Below are 19796 nucleotides of genomic sequence, written 5' to 3' on the forward strand. Positions count from 1 at the left end.
GAGGTTTTCATCTCTCCCTTAAGTAACAAAACTATAAAAAATTGCTAAGTTTACTTTCTAATGTCTTTGAAACTTCAAATAATTCTTATGTAGGGCATCTCACCTTCAGAGAGTCATACTCATGCAATTGGTGATAACAGTCAATAGTCATCTTTAAATACAAAAGAGATACGTGAATTTGTTTGTCTCTGAAGCTTGAACCACAGCACATGGGTAGAAAAGGCTATTGCAGCAGATATAATAAGTCCTAGAAATGTAATAGTTTAAATTAGCTGGGTATTCTTCCTTTCTGCATGCTTTATACACTGACATTTTATGACGCCTCTTTTATCTAATATTGATATTAACTGGTAAGAGTCTTGCCTAAATTCCCTGTAAAAATAGTGTTGATCAGGAGACAATGAAAATGCTGCATTACAATAATTATGTAGGGTTTAAAAAAGACCCAGATTCTATGATTACTTTAACAGACATTATGACACAGTTATGGTTCTAGAGTTATACAATCGCATCAAAGAAGTTAGATCTAGCAAAGCTCTGTAGAAATTATTTAGTATATCCTCTGCCAACTTACACCTCTAAAGGAGAGCAAAATGAGATCTAGAGAGGTTATATGTGACTTGATGAAGGAGTTGTAGCTAGTGATAGAGCTAGACCCTGAAAACATATCGTATCATTTTGTGTAATGGACCCTTTCCAGAATACCATCAGTTAGGGCGACATATGTATATATGTTTTAAAGAGCCAATTGTAACAGAAAAAGTTTAATGATATTATTTTATAACATTTATCATGTTGAAATTTAAAATAATACAGAGGGAAAAATATTAAGGTTACTTTGTGCATGATATTCATACATATATTTAGATTCAAACTGGTTTTTTTTGTTTGCTTCTGTTTTTCATAAAGTTGGTTATACAACAGATGATTTGCGATTTATTTGGCAGTCTGGTGATCCTGTCCAGTTAGAGAAAATAGCTTTGCCACAGTTTGATATTAAAAAGGAAGATATTGAATATGGTAACTGCACCAAATACTATAAAGGCACTGGTAAGTAATCCTTAGTATTAAAAAAAAAGAGAGAATGTGTATCAGACTTTGATTGTAATATCAATAAATGACTAAGTGTGAAATAAAATTATTCAAAATTAAATTTGAAATAGCTGTAAGCTGGCATTCTGACTTTGAAAGGAAAAAACTTCATATTTGTTAAAGTATCTTTATTATTTAATGACATGACAGTTGCACTATTGATTTTAACCTTTCTTGTAAACATTTATTTGGATCTGAAAGCTTTGGTAGAACTCTTTAAATTTTATATGCTGAAAATGTAGATTACCCCACCCTGAGTAAATTACTTTGTCCTGTGAATACAAAAAATACCATTTCTAGCAAGACCTCACTGGGTAGCCAAACATTATTGGAAATGAGGCTGCTACTGAGATTGTCCTAACCCATAAAATTCAAGCAATTACTTATTTTGCCAGTTTCAGGGTGATGGGTGAAGTATGCTTCATTTTAAAAAATGAAAAGGCTCTCAAAACTTTATCCTGATCAAAGACTCAATCAATCAATAAACATTTATTAGAAAAGTGTTGGCACTGTGCAAAGTGCTGGAGATTAAAAAAGGCAAAAGAGAAGTCCCTGCCTGTAAGGATCAGAAAGCATTATATTGTATTTTTTTCTTTTAAAAATATTATTTTTAACATTTAGAAATGTTGAATTCCAAATTCTCTCCATCCCTCCTACCCCTCCTCCAACTACTGAAAAGGCAAATAATATATTAACTATGCATGTAAAATCATGGCAAATATTTCCATGTTTGTCATTTCACCAGAAATAAAAGCAAGAAAAATAAAGTGAGAAAACTATTACTTCAATTTTTACTTAGGGTTCATCAGTTCTCTCTAGAGGTGGATAGCATTTTTCATCGTGGTTTCTTTGAAATTGTCTTGGATCATTGTATTCATTAAATTATCTAAGTCTTTCATCATTCAGCATGATTAACAATACTGTTGTTACTGTATAAAATGATCTTCTGACTCTGCTCTTTCTTCCCATGATTTTCTGAAAACATCCCCTTCATAATTTTGCATAGCACAATAGTACCCAATCATAAATGTGTGCCATCAAGGAAAACTGCCCTGATATTCTAGAACCAGAAGGAAAAATAAATATTGAAAGAACCCCCAAGAAAGAGACCTGAAAAGAGAAACTCCTAGTAGTATTGTAGCCAAGTTCCAGAGTTTCAAGGTCAAGGAGAAAATTTTGCAAGCAGCTAGAAAGAAATAATTGGAGTATTATGGAAATACAATCAGGATAACACAAGATCTAGCAGCTTCTACATTAAGGGATCAAAGAGCTTGCAATATGAAGTCAAAGAACTAGGATTAAAGCCAAGAATCACCTACCCAGGAAAATTGAGTATAATACTTTAGGGGAAAAAAATTATCATTCAATGAAATAGAGGGCTTTCTTGATGGAAAGATCAGAGCTGAATAGAAAATTTGACTTTCAAACACAAGAATCAAGAGAACCATGAAACTGTAAACAGGAAAGAGAAATCATAACGGACTTTCTAAAGTTGAGCTGTTTACATTCCTACGTGGCAAGATAATATTTGTAACTCTTGAAACTTTTCTCAGTATTTGGAGGGATTTTACACACACACACACACACACACACACACACACACACATATATAGATATGTCTATATAGAGAGATAGATATGTGTATGTATACATAGATAGATATGTGTATATATATATATATATATATATATATATATATATATATATATATATATATATATATATATATATATATATATATACATACACACACACACAGAGCACAGGTGGAGTTGAATAAGAAGACATGATACCTAAAAAAATAAAACTGAGGGGTGAGAGAGGAATATATTGGGAGGAGAAAAGGAGAAATGGAATGGGACAAATTATCTGTCATAAAAGAGACAAGAAAAAGCTTTTTCAATGGAAGAGAAAAGGAGGGAGATGAAAGGGAAAACTGAAGCTTACTCTCATGACATTTGGAATAACATGAGGGAATAACATGCTCACTCAATTGGATATGAAAATCTATCTTACACTACAGGAAAATAGGGGAGAAGGGTATAAGTGGGGTGGGGAGGATGATAGAAGGGAGGGCAAATGGTAGGAGAGAGCAATTAGAAATAAGCACTTTTCGGGAGGAACAAGGTCAAAAGAAAGAAAAGAATAAATAGGGGGCAGAATAGGATGGAGGGAAATATAGTTAGTCTTATACAACATGACTATTATGGAAGTCTTTTGCAAAACAACACATATATAACCTGTATTGAATTGCTTGCTTTCACAGTGGAGATAGGTGGGCGGGGGGGGGGGGGGGGGCGGTGAGGAAGGGAGAGAAGTTGGAACTCAAAGTTTTAGGAACTAATGTTGAGAATTGTTTTTCCATACAACTGGGAAATAAAAAATGCAGGTAATGGGGTAAAATCTATCTTGCCCTACAAGAAAAGAGAAGATGGGGGTAAGGGAAGGGAGGGGTGAGTTAGAAGGGAGGGCAGATTGGGGGGAGGGGTAATCAGAATGCAAGGCATTTTGGGGTGGGAGGAGGGGAGAGATTGTGAGAAAATTTGAAACTCAAAATTTTGTGGAAATGAATGTTGAAAACTAAAAATAAATAAATAAACATAAAAAATAAACATGTGCCACAATTTGTTCAGCCACTTCCCAACTGATGGTTATTCCTTCAATTTCCAATTCTTTGCCACCACAAAAAGAGATGCTACAAAGATTTTTGTGTATACATTTCCTATTCATTTTTCTTTGTTCTCTTTGAGATATAGAGCTATTAGTGGTATGGGTGGGTCAAAGTGTATGCAAGTTTTATAGCCTGTTAGACATAATTCTGTTGATATCAGGAAACCATATGTTGAGACCCCAAAATACCAACACCCCAAGTCCTGCCCAAATGAGTTTTACTCAAATATTTTTTTATCTAGAGAAAATAAATGTTTATACAAGATTTTCCATATTGGGTAGACTCTTAAGGAGCCTACACATTTATGAACTTTGTCTTGACAAGTGGGACAGATTGGATCTCAGCTGGACAGAATCAGAGCTAGATTGAATCTGAGCACCTTCACAGAGACCAGAAGGATCTTATATACATCTGATATGTGTAAGATGGTTATATCAGAGTTATTTTAATTTGCCATTCTTTAATCAATAGTACTTTAGAATATTTTTTCGTATATCTTTAAATAGTTTTGATTTCTTCTTCTGAATACTGCCTCTTGACAATTAATCAATTGAAAAATGGCTCTTATTTTTCTGAATTTTCCAAATATTTCTAAATTTGTAAATTAAAAAGTGATCAATTTTATGAATTTTGAAGCCTTCATCAGAGAAGCTTATTACAATTTTTATTTACATTACTTCATTGTTTGTACCTTTTATCAAACATAAAACATTTTAGAATAAGAATTGCAAATCAGCAAAGGCAGTATACCCTTTTAACACAGCTTGACCTATGTCACAGAGAAACTGATGTGAAAAAAAGAACAAATTGACCTCATTCATTAAATTATATCCAACATTTGTAGAAATGAAAGTACCTTACACTTGTGTCAATGTTCTCATAACAAGAGTGCTGTCTTTCAAGAATAGAGGTACATATTGATATAGTCTGGAAGATGTGAGCTCAAATCAGGCCTCAGACATTTACTCTCGGCATGGCCTCAGGCATGTCAGTTAATCTCTGTTAACTTCAGTTTCCTCATCTGTAAAATGGGAATTATAATAATAACACATACCTTTTGGGTTTTTGAGAAGGTCAAATGATATATTTTAGTGATTTTAAAGCATTTAGTGCATGTCACATAGTAGAAACTATATTATGTTAACTATTATTACAAGTAATTGAAGGACATCTAAATGAGCCACCTAACTATAAACTGAATGCAAAGCATTTTGATTATTTCATGAATCTTAGTAATTGATTCTCTTTTAAATTTAAATAAAATATCAGCATTATATATGATCTAGAAACATACTGAATATCTTCATGAGTTAATTAGAACGTTAGAAACCTAAATTCTGTACAACAGTAATGTTGATCCATTGCAGATAACTAAAAAGGTGAGCTGACTCAGTGACATTGGGATGTCTGCACGAACTCATCATGCCAAACAGTGATTAACTCTGCCTATAATATTTAGAATAAACATAAAAAATTCAGTATGTGGTTGCTTGAGTGAAAAGTTGACAACTATCTGTTGTTACTTTTTTAAAAAAATCAGCCAGTTGCATATCATGTTGCAATTAAAATGGTATATTTTATTTTTATATTATATTTTATATTAGTCCAATTTTAGCATAATTAAGCTGTACTGAAATCTTTAGCTTTGAGCTCCCTTATGTTATCTTACTTTTGTATTCTGTGGCTTTCTCCCCCTCAGATCTCTCACAAGATGCTCAAAATATTATTCTGTTTATAGGTCTAGCAATTGTACTGAGATAATGTTTAGATAAAAAAAGAAACTTTGAAACTAATAAAAATTAACTTGTCAGACACTTCCATATCTGATTATGAAAACATTCACTGAACAGGTTATCCTAAATTTAAATTGAATGGCTGAACTATAAAGAATTAAGGAAATTCTTTATAGTTTCTAGATATTATAATATCTTTTCTAGGAAATGAAAGAATACTTTTAAGAATTAATAAAACGATTTTTATGACAGGGTTATTTTTTAACATCTTAGAACATCACTTTTTTCTATCAAAAATAAATACCATCTTTCAATTCACGTTATTACTTTAGAGATGATCATTTGGTACTACAAGCTAAAAATTTCATATATTTGACAGTCTTTTATTGTATATTTTGTTTTCTTTCATGTTGAATTTTGGATATCATAAGTAAATGCTAACATTTAGATCAGAAGTAATGGATTACCAATGTCATCAAGATCATCTTAGGTAAAAAGCAATGAGCAACTCACCACGTAGACAAATGATGTTCGGCAAAATGAAGCAAGCAAATACAGATGCTGAACTTGAATTTGGAACTTTCCCCAGATGGAATTTTTTCTTCCAAAATGTTGAATTGACTTCATTGATGATGATTCAGTCTGCATCTGGAAGACAAAGGGAAAAAAAAAGACATTTTATGTCATATACCATCTCCCCCCTGCAATTCACTGAGTAAATTTGTCATGTATAGACACAATCTGAGGTGAATTGACTGAAGTAACATTCTGTATGAAACCAAATCTAATAGCATTCAATATTAGCCACTTTCCATTTTATATAGAAAGAATTTTTTTCCCATTTAAAACGTGTTTCAGAGAGATAATTTTTTTTAATTTTGGAGATGTCTTAATAAAGATAATTGATGAGTATGAAATTTGAGAAAACATTCTAAGCTATTTCAACTTAAAATCAAGTTATGATGAGAACATTTTTCCTGGAGGTATTGCTTTACTCTCACGTAAATTGTCACTAATATTGCACTGGGTTGGATCAATATTGAAGCATAAAGTTGAGATGCTTTTCAAAGCTGGGACAAATAATGCATATGAAAGCTGGACTTTGGGGGAAGACATATCAACAAATATGGACAACTTTTTAGATGATAGACACGTTTTCTCATGTTTTAGACAAAGAATGCCCACGAGTAACACAATAATTCTCTCTCCAAGTGATCCAAATTTTTTTTCCACTAGTTATTTATTAAAAACTCTGAAATGATTTATATTTAAAATTCTTGAATTGAAAATTTACTGTAGATTTGCAATAAAAATAAGTAAACCAAACTCTGCCAAGAATGGTTAGTAAACTCAACTTGCCTATCTTCAGTGTCTATAATTAGTTAAGTCTGTATCTCCCACTCTACTTTTTTTCTTCGCCCCCCCCATCTCTCTCTATGTTTCTATGTCTCTGTCTGTCTTTGTCTCTCTCTCTTTTTCCCCCTTCCCCCAAGCCACCCCCAAACAGCATGGTATAAGTAAAAGAAAAAAGATCCAATGCCAGGATCTGACAAACATTTCTCATAAAAATTTATCTACTAAATCACTAAAAAGTTCCTCGGTGTGCTTTTCTGTTGAAAAACAGGTACCCACCTGCAAGACTTCAGTGAGTAGTATGTCCTATTCCAAAGATCTGATCTCAATCTGCCTCAAAACACAGATTTTATCAAAATTGTCATTCAGCTTCCACTGAATGGAATGACAAATAAGTCATTTCAAAACAATCAACATTATACTGAACTGAGACAATATCTGGAAAATCTGAAGGCACTTGAAACAATTTCAAATTTGTGGAAGGAACACAACACTATGATATTCATATGGTTCATATATAAAAGGTGTATAGGTAATTATCTGCAACATAAAATTCCATAACAAAACAAAGGCAGTTCAAAATCCCCTGTAGGAAATACTGGATCCCCTCTAAGTTTGAGTAATGAATGTCCTAAAGCAATGATATATTTTGGAGATGTTCCATATGATTGACAATTACAAACATATGTTGTGAGCTTATCCAAGGAAAAGAAAATTTGGGTGCAGCATTTTGTGTTTAACTAGCTCTATTAAGAAAACTTCTGTATTTCCTTCTTCCTCACTGAATATAAAAGAAAAATTTAGAACAAAGGTAGTTCAACAATTAATGATGCATACTCCAATCCCCAGACTTGTAATATCTTTTTAAACCTACTGGTGGCAACAACTATGCTCTTACGTGAAAAGAGAATACTGAGTCACACAAAAGGAATGGAGTTTCAACTTAATTTATTTCTCAATATAAGAATCTATCAACACTAATTCTTAGGCATCATAAAAGGAAGTTATTTATTCAATATGTATTCTAATATGCCAACATAGAAAAAATTGAAAATTAAAAGTCTTAGAAAAAAAGTATCAGGACTATCAGGGAAAAAAGGAGAAAAAGGACTCAATATGAGAAAGCTTCCCTTTGGGGGGAAAATTTGTTCTCAACATATTTTTACATGTTTATAATATTGGATTAGGCAACCTAATTGATCAATGCTATGTCATTACACTCAATTCCTAACTGAACTTATTTAGTGAAAAATAGTAAGTTAATTTGTTAGGTGATTTTTAAAAATAGTTTTGAACTTTAAAATTTGATTATCAATATAGAAAAGAATTAATTTTTAATGTTCTCAAAGACTCACCCATTCTTTAGTAAGTGCTGTAGCAGCATTTATGTTGCTTCTCTTCACAACCTTTGGCAGCACATGCTGGTTATGAGAATGCCAGAAATTTTGCTTAACTTCCTAGGTTGCTCTTCAATGGGTCAGACTATCCAGGAGTCAAAATCGAATGTTTTCACTGCTGAGACTTTCCCTGCATTCATTCTGCAAAATGGAAATCAAACATTTCAGCCTGAATTTCGGCATGTCACAGGTGTCAACATGAGGGATAGAATTAGGATCATGTTTTTATTACAAGAACTTTAATACTGTCTATTTACTCATTTTTCTTATCCTCAGCTAACATTTGTAGTCAAGTACCCTAATTAATTCTTTTGTATTTTGAAAATGCAGAAATAGCTGCTTTTGAATTTGACCCCTTTTGATATCTGCAGGTAGCTTTTCTCCAAACCCTCCCACTCCCACCACCAGAATGGCTATAGCCATATTCTCTATCTAGTATGCTAATCCAGTAGCATTTCTGTGATATGCTACCCATTTAAGTAGGTATTTCACGTCATCTGCCTTGAGCAACATCCATGAGTAATGAAAAGATTGAAAGTCCGTTTCTAGTTTTCTGAAGAAAGACCTCTAACTCTAGACATTGAAATATTGTAGTAGCATGTAGTATCTGTTTCTCAATGTCATGGTGACGTTCTGAAAGGTCAGAGAAAGCAGGTTCTATGTTGTGCTGATTTAGCTTTCATTGACTTGTCTTCACTTCTCAGAACCATTTTTTTTCGCTCGAAGGAAATCTTTTAGTGTGGGGCATGTTGGTTGGTGTAGGGATTGACTTTTTCAATTTGAATCAACTAGTAAATGATGTGCAATTGACAGGTAAGTGGGTTCATTTGAGTATTACTGATTTCTGAAAATATTGTTTCTTAACTTATATATGTATTTATTTCTGAAAGGCTATTACACATGTGTTGAAGTAATCTTTACATTGAGAAGACAAGTGGGATTTTACATGATGGGTGTGTATGCTCCTACTTTGCTCATCGTGGTCTTGTCATGGCTATCATTTTGGATCAATCCTGATGCAAGTGCTGCAAGAGTGCCATTGGGTAATGTAGCCCTCCCCTCCACCTCTTACTTTTGTTTTCTATTTAAAGTCTTTGAGTTCTTTGTTTTCCCTTGTTCTGGTATTTGAAAACAAAAAGTTTAGAAATGGATAAAAACCCAGATCTGTCTAAGTTTTCCTTTCTGTTCTAATATTCTGGTGACTTTTTCAATGTATAACCTATTTTCTTGAGATAAGGCACTTTGGAAATCTTTCAAATCATTAGTGCAATATAAAAAAAACACTATTTGAGATGTGGAATTTTAGAATAGAAAATAACATCAGAAGCAATTTGTACTAACTTCCTCTTTTTATAATATGAGAAAACTGAATCCTTGCAAGGCAAAATGACTTCCCAAGATTATAGTGGTAAGGAAGGACTACACTCCAGGTCTGCAACTGTCCTAGCTTCCATATATGAAGTTTTCTGTAGGTAACTAAAGCTTATTCCTATAAGTACCTAAACTACTTAAAACTAATTAACTATTTTTGACAACATTCTTTCTAATCCTACCTTACTAAGTGGAAGATAACTGGAAAAGATTAAGCTTTTTTGATGACTCATGGTGATCCCTATAAATATTTACATATACTGTCGTGATTGAGCAATGTTCTCAGTGGTTTTGAGATAGGTAGAACTGTAGGTCTGTCCTACAATAAATAGTCTCTGACTCCTGTGCTTTTATGTGTTGTGTTTATTAGAGGTAGAGTTACCTGTCTGAACAATACTGAAGTTTTCTTTAGTGATTTTATTGTGGCTCAACTAGCAGGGTTATATTCTGTCTCCCCTCCTGTCATAGCCAGCATTGAGTTTTATGGATGGATTTTTTTTTATCCAGTCCTTTTATATTGGTTTTAGTCCATTTTTTCAATACTGCAGAAGTTTAATTTCCCTTCACTTCTTTTCAAAATATATATATATATATATATTTAGATATTTTCCAGTTACATAAAAAAATATTATTAACATTCAATTTCTAAAATTTTGAGCTCCAAATTCTCTATCTTCCTCCCGCCACTTCTTCAACTCTTGAGCAAGGGCAAAAGAGGTATTGATTGCACATGTGAAGTCATGAAAAATGTATTTCCATATTAGTTATGTTGCAAAAGAAAGCAAAAAAAGAAAAAGTTTTTAAAATGCATGCTTCAGTCTGTACTTAGATTTCACTAGTTCTCTCTCTAGAAGTGGATAGCATTTTTTAATCATGGTTCTTTGTAATTACCTTAGGAAATTGTAATCAGAGTAGCAAAAGTCTTTCACAGTTGATCATCCTTATAGAATTACTGTTACTATGTATAATACTCTCGTGATTCTGTACATTTTATATCAGATCATATAAATCTTCCCAGGCTTTTCTGAAACCATTCTTCTAGCCACTTATACCACAATAGTATTCTGTCACTATTGTATACAAAAAATTGTTCATCCATTCCCCTATTGATGCAGATCCTTTTTCCAATTATGTGCCCACAAAAAGAGCTGCTATGAATGTATATATATATATATATATATATACATATATATATACACACATATATATGAATATATACACAAATAATATCCTTTTTCCCTTTTCTTAGAATTTTTTGGGGGATATAGATCTAGTAATAGTATTGCAGGGTCAAAGGGCATGCAGGGTTTTGTAGCCCTTTGAGTTCACTTAATGGTTATTTTTTATCCCTACAGATCAGAGCAAATAAAAATAATAAATATTTCTCTTTTGGCCAGCAACCTTGAGGGTCATGACTTCCCAGTTTAATTTTTTAAAAAACATATAATTAATGGGTTTATTCTTTAACTCACTTCTTAAGTGGGTCTATTCACTGAATGGATGTTACTTCACTCCATGTGTGAATTCAGAAAGACCTTAGATTAAACATGCCAAAGTCTCCCACTGCATCCTGGGTCATCTACAGTCATCCTCCTGTATGTCTAGCCACTGGACCCAAATGACTCTGAAGAAGAAAGTGAGGCTGGTGACTACATAGCTATAAAAGCAAGAACCCTGGCATACACAAGAGGGCCTGCGATACAGGTTCTTGGATCTGCATTTCTAAAAGGAAAGCAACTTCTGAGGGGTCAATAATCACTTTAATCAAGCACATATATGATTCATTTAGTTCAAGTGAAAAAGTCAGCAAATACAAACAGAGAAATAAATATCAACAGACAGGGCTCCAAACTTTCTGACTGTAAGCAATACCTATGTAGTTACCAAGCATCAACATCTGGGTTTTCAAAGCCAGGGGGTCCCTTAGCAGCTTTGTAGAGTCTCATCTGGCGCACACAAACCTTCTTTCAAATACTAAACCCCAAAACAAAACCTTACCTCAGAGTATTTATACACTTATTTTGGAGCCAGAAGGTGGGACCCTCTGACCCAGTGACTCAACAGAAATTAAGAAAAGGTAATTGAGGTCCATTAATGGGCAGAGAAGATCTAATTCACATTAGTCTTCCCTCACTCAAATCCAAATCAGTTGGAAGCCACGTCATCATCTTCCTGATGGAAAAACAAACCACAAGTCCTTTGGGTGTAGTTCCAAATTGTTCTCCTGAACTGCTGGACTGGTTCACTACTCCACCAAGAGCGCATTGGTGTCCTGATTTTTTTTTTTTTTTGCATCCCTTTCAGCCCTTGTTATTTTTATAATTTTTCATGTTATCCAATCTGATAGGGATGGCTAGTATTTCAAGGTTGTTTTAATTTGGATTACTCTAATCAATAGTGATTTAAAGTATTTTTTCATCTGGTTTTTGATGACTTTGATTTCTTCTGAAGAATTTGTATTTATATCCTTGGACAATTTAATCAATTGGGAAATGAATCATATTTTTAAATAAATTAGGCTCAGTTTTTTATATATTTCAAAAATAAAGCGTTTTTCATAAATATTTGCTGTAATTTCCCTCATTTCTTGTTTTCCACCTAATTTTGGCTATATTAATTTTGTTTGTTAATTTTATTTCAAATTTCATGAACTAAAATAATGTATTTTATTTTCAAGATCTCTACATCTTGTTTTGGTCATACATTCTTCACATATCTATCAATCTAAAAATATATATTTTTCCATGCTCCCCTAATTAAATTATTTAAACTTTTATTTATTTTTAATTTCTTAAATAAAACAACCATTTCCATAACCCAATAGAATTTAAAAAGATGATTGCACATAAAACTGCAAATCTATTATGTACTATTTACTATTCCTTTTAAATATGTAATAAAATTATCATGTAAATTTCATTTTTCTCTCTTTTTTTCTTTCTCCCTCCCCTACCTTATAGGTGGCTACCATTAGACACATTTATCAGTATGTATGTGTATACACACACATATACATATATATGTGAAATTATTGTATACATACTTCTCTTTATTAGTTTTTTCCCCTCTGGATGGAGATACATTCTTTCTTTATATGTCCTTTGTAGATAATTTGGGTATTTGTACTAGTCAAAACGACTTAGTTGCTCAAAGCTACTCTTAAAACAATATTACTCTTATTATTTACAGTATCCTCTTGGTTCATCTCATTTCATTCTTCATTATTTTGTGTGAGTCTATCCACAATTTTTCCTAATGAGTTCATCATTTCTTATGTCACAGTGGTATTCCATCAACAATATTTCCAATTGAAGCAGCATTTTTTTGTGTGTGAAATGGTAAATTCTTTCCCGTAAATGTTGGATCTATGTGTTTATCAAATGGTAGCTTACTGTGATCATTTCCAGTCTTTATGGTCATTTATCATCATCATGTGTTGTGTATCTAGTCTGTTTCACTGGTGTACCTCTCTGTTTTTTAGCCTGCACCAGATTGTTTTGATGATTACAACTTTGTCATATAATTTAAATCTTAAACTACTCAACCACCTTCCTTCAGATTTTTTCCCACTGATTTTTTTTTGCTATTCTTGATCTTTTTTTTTAATGTGAAATTTGTTTTTCTTTCTGTTTAAATAATTCTTTGGTAGTTTGATTTATTCACTGAATAAGCAAATTAACTCAAAATTAATTTTTTTATTATATTGACTTGTCCTACCAGTGAGCAAGTAATATTTCTTCAGTTTTTAGATCTGTCTTTATTTGGGTGAAAGATGTCTTGTAATTCTGTTCATATAGTGCCTGGATTTTGTCTTGGCAGGTAGACTTCCAAGTATTTTATATTGTCTACCCTTATTTTAAATGAAATTTTTTTTTCTATCTCTTGCTGCTGAGTTTTCCTGATGATTTCTGCGGGTTTATTTTATATCCTGCAACTTTACTAAAGTTGTTCATTGTTTCACTTAGTTTTTTAGTTGATTCTTTGGAGATTTCTAAGTACACCATCATGTAATCTGCGAAGAGTGATAGTTCTGTTTCTCATTTCCTATTTTTGTTCCTCCAATGTCTTTTTCTTGTCTTATTGTTATAATTGGCATTTCTAATACAGTACTGAATAATAATGATGACAACAGGCAATCTTGCTATGCCTCTGAGGTTATTACAAAGGCTTCAAGTTCATTGCCATTGCAGATTTTTTTTTTAATTTTAAGAAGGGCTCCATTTATTCCTATGCTTTCTAGTGTTCTTGAGAGGAGAGAGTGCTGTATTTTGTCAAAATTCTTTCCTATATCTATAAAAATCATATGATTTTTTTTTTTTGTTTCTGGCATTGATAAGCTTAATTATGGTGATAGTTTTCCTATGATTGAACCAGCCCTGCCTTTCTGGTATAAATCCCACCTGGTCATAATGAATGATTATTGTGATATATTGTTATAATTTCCTTGCTAGTTTTTTGTTTGTTTGTTTGTTTTTGCTTTTATATTCATTAAGGAAATTGTTCCATAGTTTTCCTTTTACTGTTTTTATTTTCTCTGGTTTAGTTACTAAAATCATATTTGTATTATAAAAAATCATTTGGTAGAACCTTTAAAAACAGTTTATATAGTATTGGGATCAGTTGTTCCTTAAATGTTTGGTAGAACTGATTTTTTAAATCCGTCAGATTCTGGGTGTTTTTCCTAAGGGAGCTCATTCATGGCTTGTTCTATTTATTTTTCTGAGCTAGGGTTATTTAAGTATTGTATTTCCTCTTCTGTTAATCTGGTCAATTCAGCCTCTGAAGCTGAGATGCAACAAAGTATGGATCAATTCTCTGCTGTTGTGCTGATTTTAGCCTAACAATATTAAGAAAACACAAGCTCTTCCTCAACCACCACCATGTCATCCATATGTGAAACCATTGGTTACAGCTAATGGAGAAGTTTTGAATTCTGTGGATAAGTTCACTCAACTTGGTAGTGTACTTTCCATGAATGTACACATTGATGATGAAGTTGATGCACACATTGCCAGAGGAAGCTCAGTGTTCGGAAGATCCTAAGAAAAGTATGGAAGAAAAGAGGTATTAGACTGATTACCAAATTGATGGTCTGCAGAGCCATGGTGCTGACCTCATTGTTGTATGACTGTGAAACCTGAACTGTATACCAACGTCATGCCAGTAAACTGAATTGCTTACATTGGAATTATTTAGGAAGATTCTGAACATCATCTGGCAGAATAAGGTACCAGACACTGAGGTCCTTTCTTGAATTAAACTTCCAAGCATTCAAACTGTGCTTCAGAGGGTGCAACTACAATGGGTTGGCCAGGTTATTTGAATGCCAAACATATTCCTGCCAAAAGGAACATTTTATGGAGAACTCACAGAGCAAGTTCTCACAGGGTGGTCAGAAACAGTGATACAAGGACATTCTCAAGATCTCTCTTAAGAATTTTGGAATTGCCTGTGTGGCATAATACAGGGTCATTCAGCATGGCATGCCCACATCAGAGAAGGCACTGTGCTCTATGAGCAAAGCAGAATTGATATAACTCAAGAAAAAGCAGAATGCACAAATTGAGACTATCCACCCCTAATGTTCACACAGAATATTTGTGCCTGACCTGTGGTAGAGTATTCTGAGCTCATATTGGCCTGATTAACCACAGTCAGCCACATTGAAACTTGCTTTTAGCATAGTGATGTTGTAATTTTGGTCCTCTTCGAGAATAAAGGACAATAACCAGCCAACCAATCAATCTGGGCAGTTTATATTTTTGTAAATATTCATCCACTGCACTGATTGTAAGTTTTGCTGGTATATATTTCAGCAAAACAACTCCTAATAAATGCTTTGATTTCATCTTTGTTGTAGTTCATTTATTCTTCATTTTGATATGGACAATTTGTTTTCTTTTTCTTTCTTTTTAAAAATCAGCTTAATAGTTTATCTATTTTTTTTCATAAAACTAGCTCCTTAGTTTTATTTATTAGTTAAATTTTTTTAGCTTTCAATTATATTAATCTCTCCTTTGATTTTCAAGATTTTCTTTTTGATGTTTATTTGGGGATTTTTAATTTGTATTTTTTCTAGTTTTTTTTTATTGCATGTCTGATTCATTAATGTTCTATAGAAAGCTGTGAGTTCAGTTCCAAGTCATCATAATAAAGCAAATATAACAATAAAATGAGTCACATTATTTTATTTCTTAGTACAAAGAGTTAAGTTTGAAATATACTATAATCTGTTATTTGTGCAATAATTTTATGTCTAAAATAATACACATGCCTTAACTAAAAATACTTTGTTGCTAAAAGCACTAATCACCATCTGAGACTTCAGCAAGTCATAATCTTTATGCTGGTATAGCATCTTGCCTCAGTGTTATTGACTGCTGTTTGATTAGGGTAATGGTTGCTGAAGGCTGAGGTGTCTGTGGCAATTTTAAAAAATAAAATAATGAAGTTTGCATCATGAAATGACTCTTCATTTCACTTGAACACCTAGAAATCATTGTAGGGTCTTTACAAGGCTATTAATTGGCCTAATTTCAATATTATTGTGTCTCAGGGAATAGGGAGGCCTAAAAAGAAGAAGAGAGATGGAGAATGATAGAATGATGGTTTGGTAAAGCAGTCAGGACACACACAATATTTATTGATTAAGTTTACCATCTTATATATGTATTGTTCCTGGTACCCCAAAATAATCACGAGTCTAACAACAGAGATCACTAATCACAGATCACCATAACAGATAAAATAGCAATGAAAAGTTTTGCAGTTCTACAAGAATTACCAAAATGCATCACATATACTCTATGTTAGAAAATGCCGTTGGAAAAATGACAATGATAGAGTTGTTAGATGCAAGATTGCCACAAACCTTCAATTTGTAAAACAAAACAAGACAATATGTACAAAACACAATTAAATGAAGCGGTTTACCTCTATAAGAGATATACCTGTATAAATTTTCTGCTGAGCACTGTTTTGGTTGCATCTCACAAATTTAGTGTATTGTGTCATTGTTGTAATTCTCTTTCATAAAATTGATTATTTCTATTACTTATTTTTTGACCCACTCATTGTTTACAATTAGATTATTTGACTTCTAATTAATTTTGAGTCTATGCTTCCGTGGTCCTTTATTGAAAGTAATTTTTATTGCATCACTGTATGAAGAGGGTTCATTTAGTATTTCTGCTTTTCAGCATTTGGTTTAAATTTTTTTGCTGTAATACATAGTTAATTTTTGTGAAGGCACTATATACATTTGAGAACAAAGTACACTCCTTTCTATTCCTGTTCACTTTTCTACAGAGGTCTATCATATCTAGCTTTTCTAACATTTTATTCATCTCCTTAACTTCTTTCTTTTTACTCTATTATTAGATTTATCTAGCTCTGAGAGGAGAAAATTGATTTCCTTTACTAATACAGTTTTAGAACTTTGTCTTTCCTCCTTTAAGAATTTTATGCTGTTCCATTTGGGGCATATATGGTGTGTGTGTGTGTGTGTGTGTGTGTGTATGTGTGTGTAGAGAGAGAGAGATACATAGATACATATATACGAAGATACATAGATTGATAGATACATGGATATATAGATAGATAGAGATATATATTTACAGATACATGTGTGCATGTACACACATCTGTGTGTATACATACATACATATACACACATATATGTATATCTTCATTGTGTCATTTTATATAGGGGCTTTTAGCAAAATGTAACATCCCTACTTTTCTCTTTTTATTAGGTCTATTATTGCTTTTGCTTGTCTGAGATGATCCTTGCTATCCATGTTTTTTTTTTTTCTACTTTAGCTGAAGCATTGTAGATTCTGCTCTATCACCTTATTTTTACTCTATGTCTGTCTCCCTGTTCCAAGTGTATTGCTTATAGATGGTATATTTTTGGATTATGGTTTCTAATCCATTCTGTTATCTACTTTGATTTTATGGGTAAATTCATCCCATTCACAATTAAGATTACTAAGTGTGCATTTACCTCTATCCTTTCGTCTTCTGTTTATCCTTCTCTCTCTTTTTGTCCTGAGTGTCCTCTAAAATCTGTTTCCTGTCTAACTACAGCCTTGTTTTATTGGCCCTCCCTTTTATCTTCCCTTGTTTTATCCCCTTTTTCCTATTTCTCTATTGGGTGAGGTAGGTTTCTGTATTCATCTCTTTGGGTACACACACACACATACACACACACACACGTATGCATTTATTTCTTTATTTGACCCAATTTAGATGAGAAAGAGGTACAGTGTTGTCCCTTCCTTCATTTTCCCTCCACTGTAAAAACTCTTTCTAATGCTTTACTTTTCTGCAAGATAATTTTCCTCATTTTTCCTCTCCCTTTCCCTTTCTTCCAGAGCATCCTTCTTTCTCCCAATCTATTCATTCATAAACCCTTTATGTAGAATGCTTCTAACTTCCATAATAATGATAAAGTTTTTTGAAGTTACACTTATCACATTCTTATAGAGAAATGTACAGCTAAGACTTATCGAGTCCTTTATGATTTCTCTTTCATTTTTAACTTTCTGTGCTTCTCTTGAGTTGTGTGTTTGAAAATTAAATTTTCTATTCTGCTCTGATCTTTTCATCAGGAATTTTTAAAAGTTTTCAATTTCATTAAATGTTCATTTTTCCCTTGAAGGATTATACTCAGTGTTGCTTAATATGTTTCTCTTGGGTAATCCTACCTTTTTTTCCTTTTGGCATATCATATTCCAATCCCTCCACTCCTTTAACATGGCTTGTAGGTCCTAAATTTTATGTGATACCGACAGTGGTTCCATACTATTTGAATGGTCTCTTTCTAGTTCTGGTATTTTCTGTTTGACCCAAAATTTCAAGAATTTGACTTCACTTGGGGACCTCCTATTAGGGTTTTCCTTAATTTCTTGAAATATGAAATCTAGGTTATATTTTGAATCCTGGCTTCCAGGTAGTCCAAAAATTCTTAAATTGTCTCTCATCAATCTATTTTCTAGGTCAGTTATTTTTCTGATGTTATGTTGCACGCTTCTTTAATTCTCCCATTCTTTTGGCTTTCTTTTATTGTTTTTTGTTGTCACATGAAGTCAGTAGCTTCCACTTGCTATATTTTAATTTTTAAGGAATTATTTTCTTCAGTGAACTTTCCTACTCTTTTTATATTTGGTCATTTTTGCATTTTAGTAGTCATTTTCGCACTCTTTTTCGATTTGATCAATTCTGTTTTGTAAGGTATTATTTTCTTTAGTACTTTTATACATCTTTTTACTAAGTTGTTAATTCCTTTCATAATTTTCTTCCTTTTGCTCTCTTTTCCTTCAACCAATCTTGGAAAAAATATCTCTTTTAGGAATTCTTGTTGGACTTGTGTCCAACTCACATCCCACTCTACTTTGAGGCTTTGCTTGTACCCCTTTTGACTTCATTGTCTTGTTTTAAGATTGTGTCTTGATACTCTCTGTCATCATAGTAACTTTCTATGATCAAATTCTTTTTCTGCTGTCTACTTATTTTTCCAGCCTTTTTCTTGACTTTGATTTTATGCCAGATCTGCACTTTACTCCCGAAGTTGAAATGAGGGTATTGTGCAAAGTTTTGGACTTTTTTGCACTGGTCATTTTATAGCTAGTTCTGGAAGATTAAAGGTTTTCCAGGATTCCAAGATGGTGTGATCTGGGAAGAGATGTGGTCATTGTTCTCCTCTTCATTACTCTGGTCCTTACCCAGATGGTCCTCTGAGCCCTTATGATTTAGAACAATTTCGTTCCTTAGGGTTCTTGCTCCCTTGTGACTGGAAGTGGGTATATTCAATGGAATTGTCGAATAGCTTCCAGTCTTTCATCCAGTACTAGCAGATAGGTCCCCTTACAGTTTGTGGCTTGAAAGGTACCCAAACTGCCACTTCTTCTGTCATCACTGCCTAGTCCCACCAACATTGTTTCATCCATGTACTTCTGGGTCAGGCTTCACCCCCTTTCACAGATCTCTCTTTCTGTCCTCCTAAGTTATCTTGAGCTGGAAAAAATGACTCACCCTGACTTTTTGTCGACTCTGCCACTCCATAATTGAATTTGAGACATTATTTTAAAGTTGTTTAGAGGGGAATATTGGGAGTGTTTAGCTGAATCCTTCCTCTGCCTTACCTCTGCCTTTCACCAACTTATTTACTAAGGCCCT

The 19796-nt window shown here is 32.9% G+C and overlaps 1 protein-coding gene across 1 annotated transcript in view; it reads left to right on the forward strand.

Moving 5' to 3' along the window:
• Positions 1-19796, forward strand: part of GLRB (glycine receptor beta) — a 152931-nt gene that overhangs the window by 111565 nt on the left and 21570 nt on the right. The window contains exons 7-8 of the mRNA XM_072621352.1: positions 910-1050; positions 9137-9289. Of these exons, the coding sequence (XP_072477453.1) occupies positions 910-1050; positions 9137-9289 (294 nt within the window). The remainder of the gene's footprint in view (positions 1-909; positions 1051-9136; positions 9290-19796) is intronic.

Source organism: Notamacropus eugenii, chromosome 6 (genome assembly GCF_028372415.1).
Source record: "Notamacropus eugenii isolate mMacEug1 chromosome 6, mMacEug1.pri_v2, whole genome shotgun sequence".
NCBI lineage: Eukaryota > Metazoa > Chordata > Mammalia > Diprotodontia > Macropodidae > Notamacropus > Notamacropus eugenii.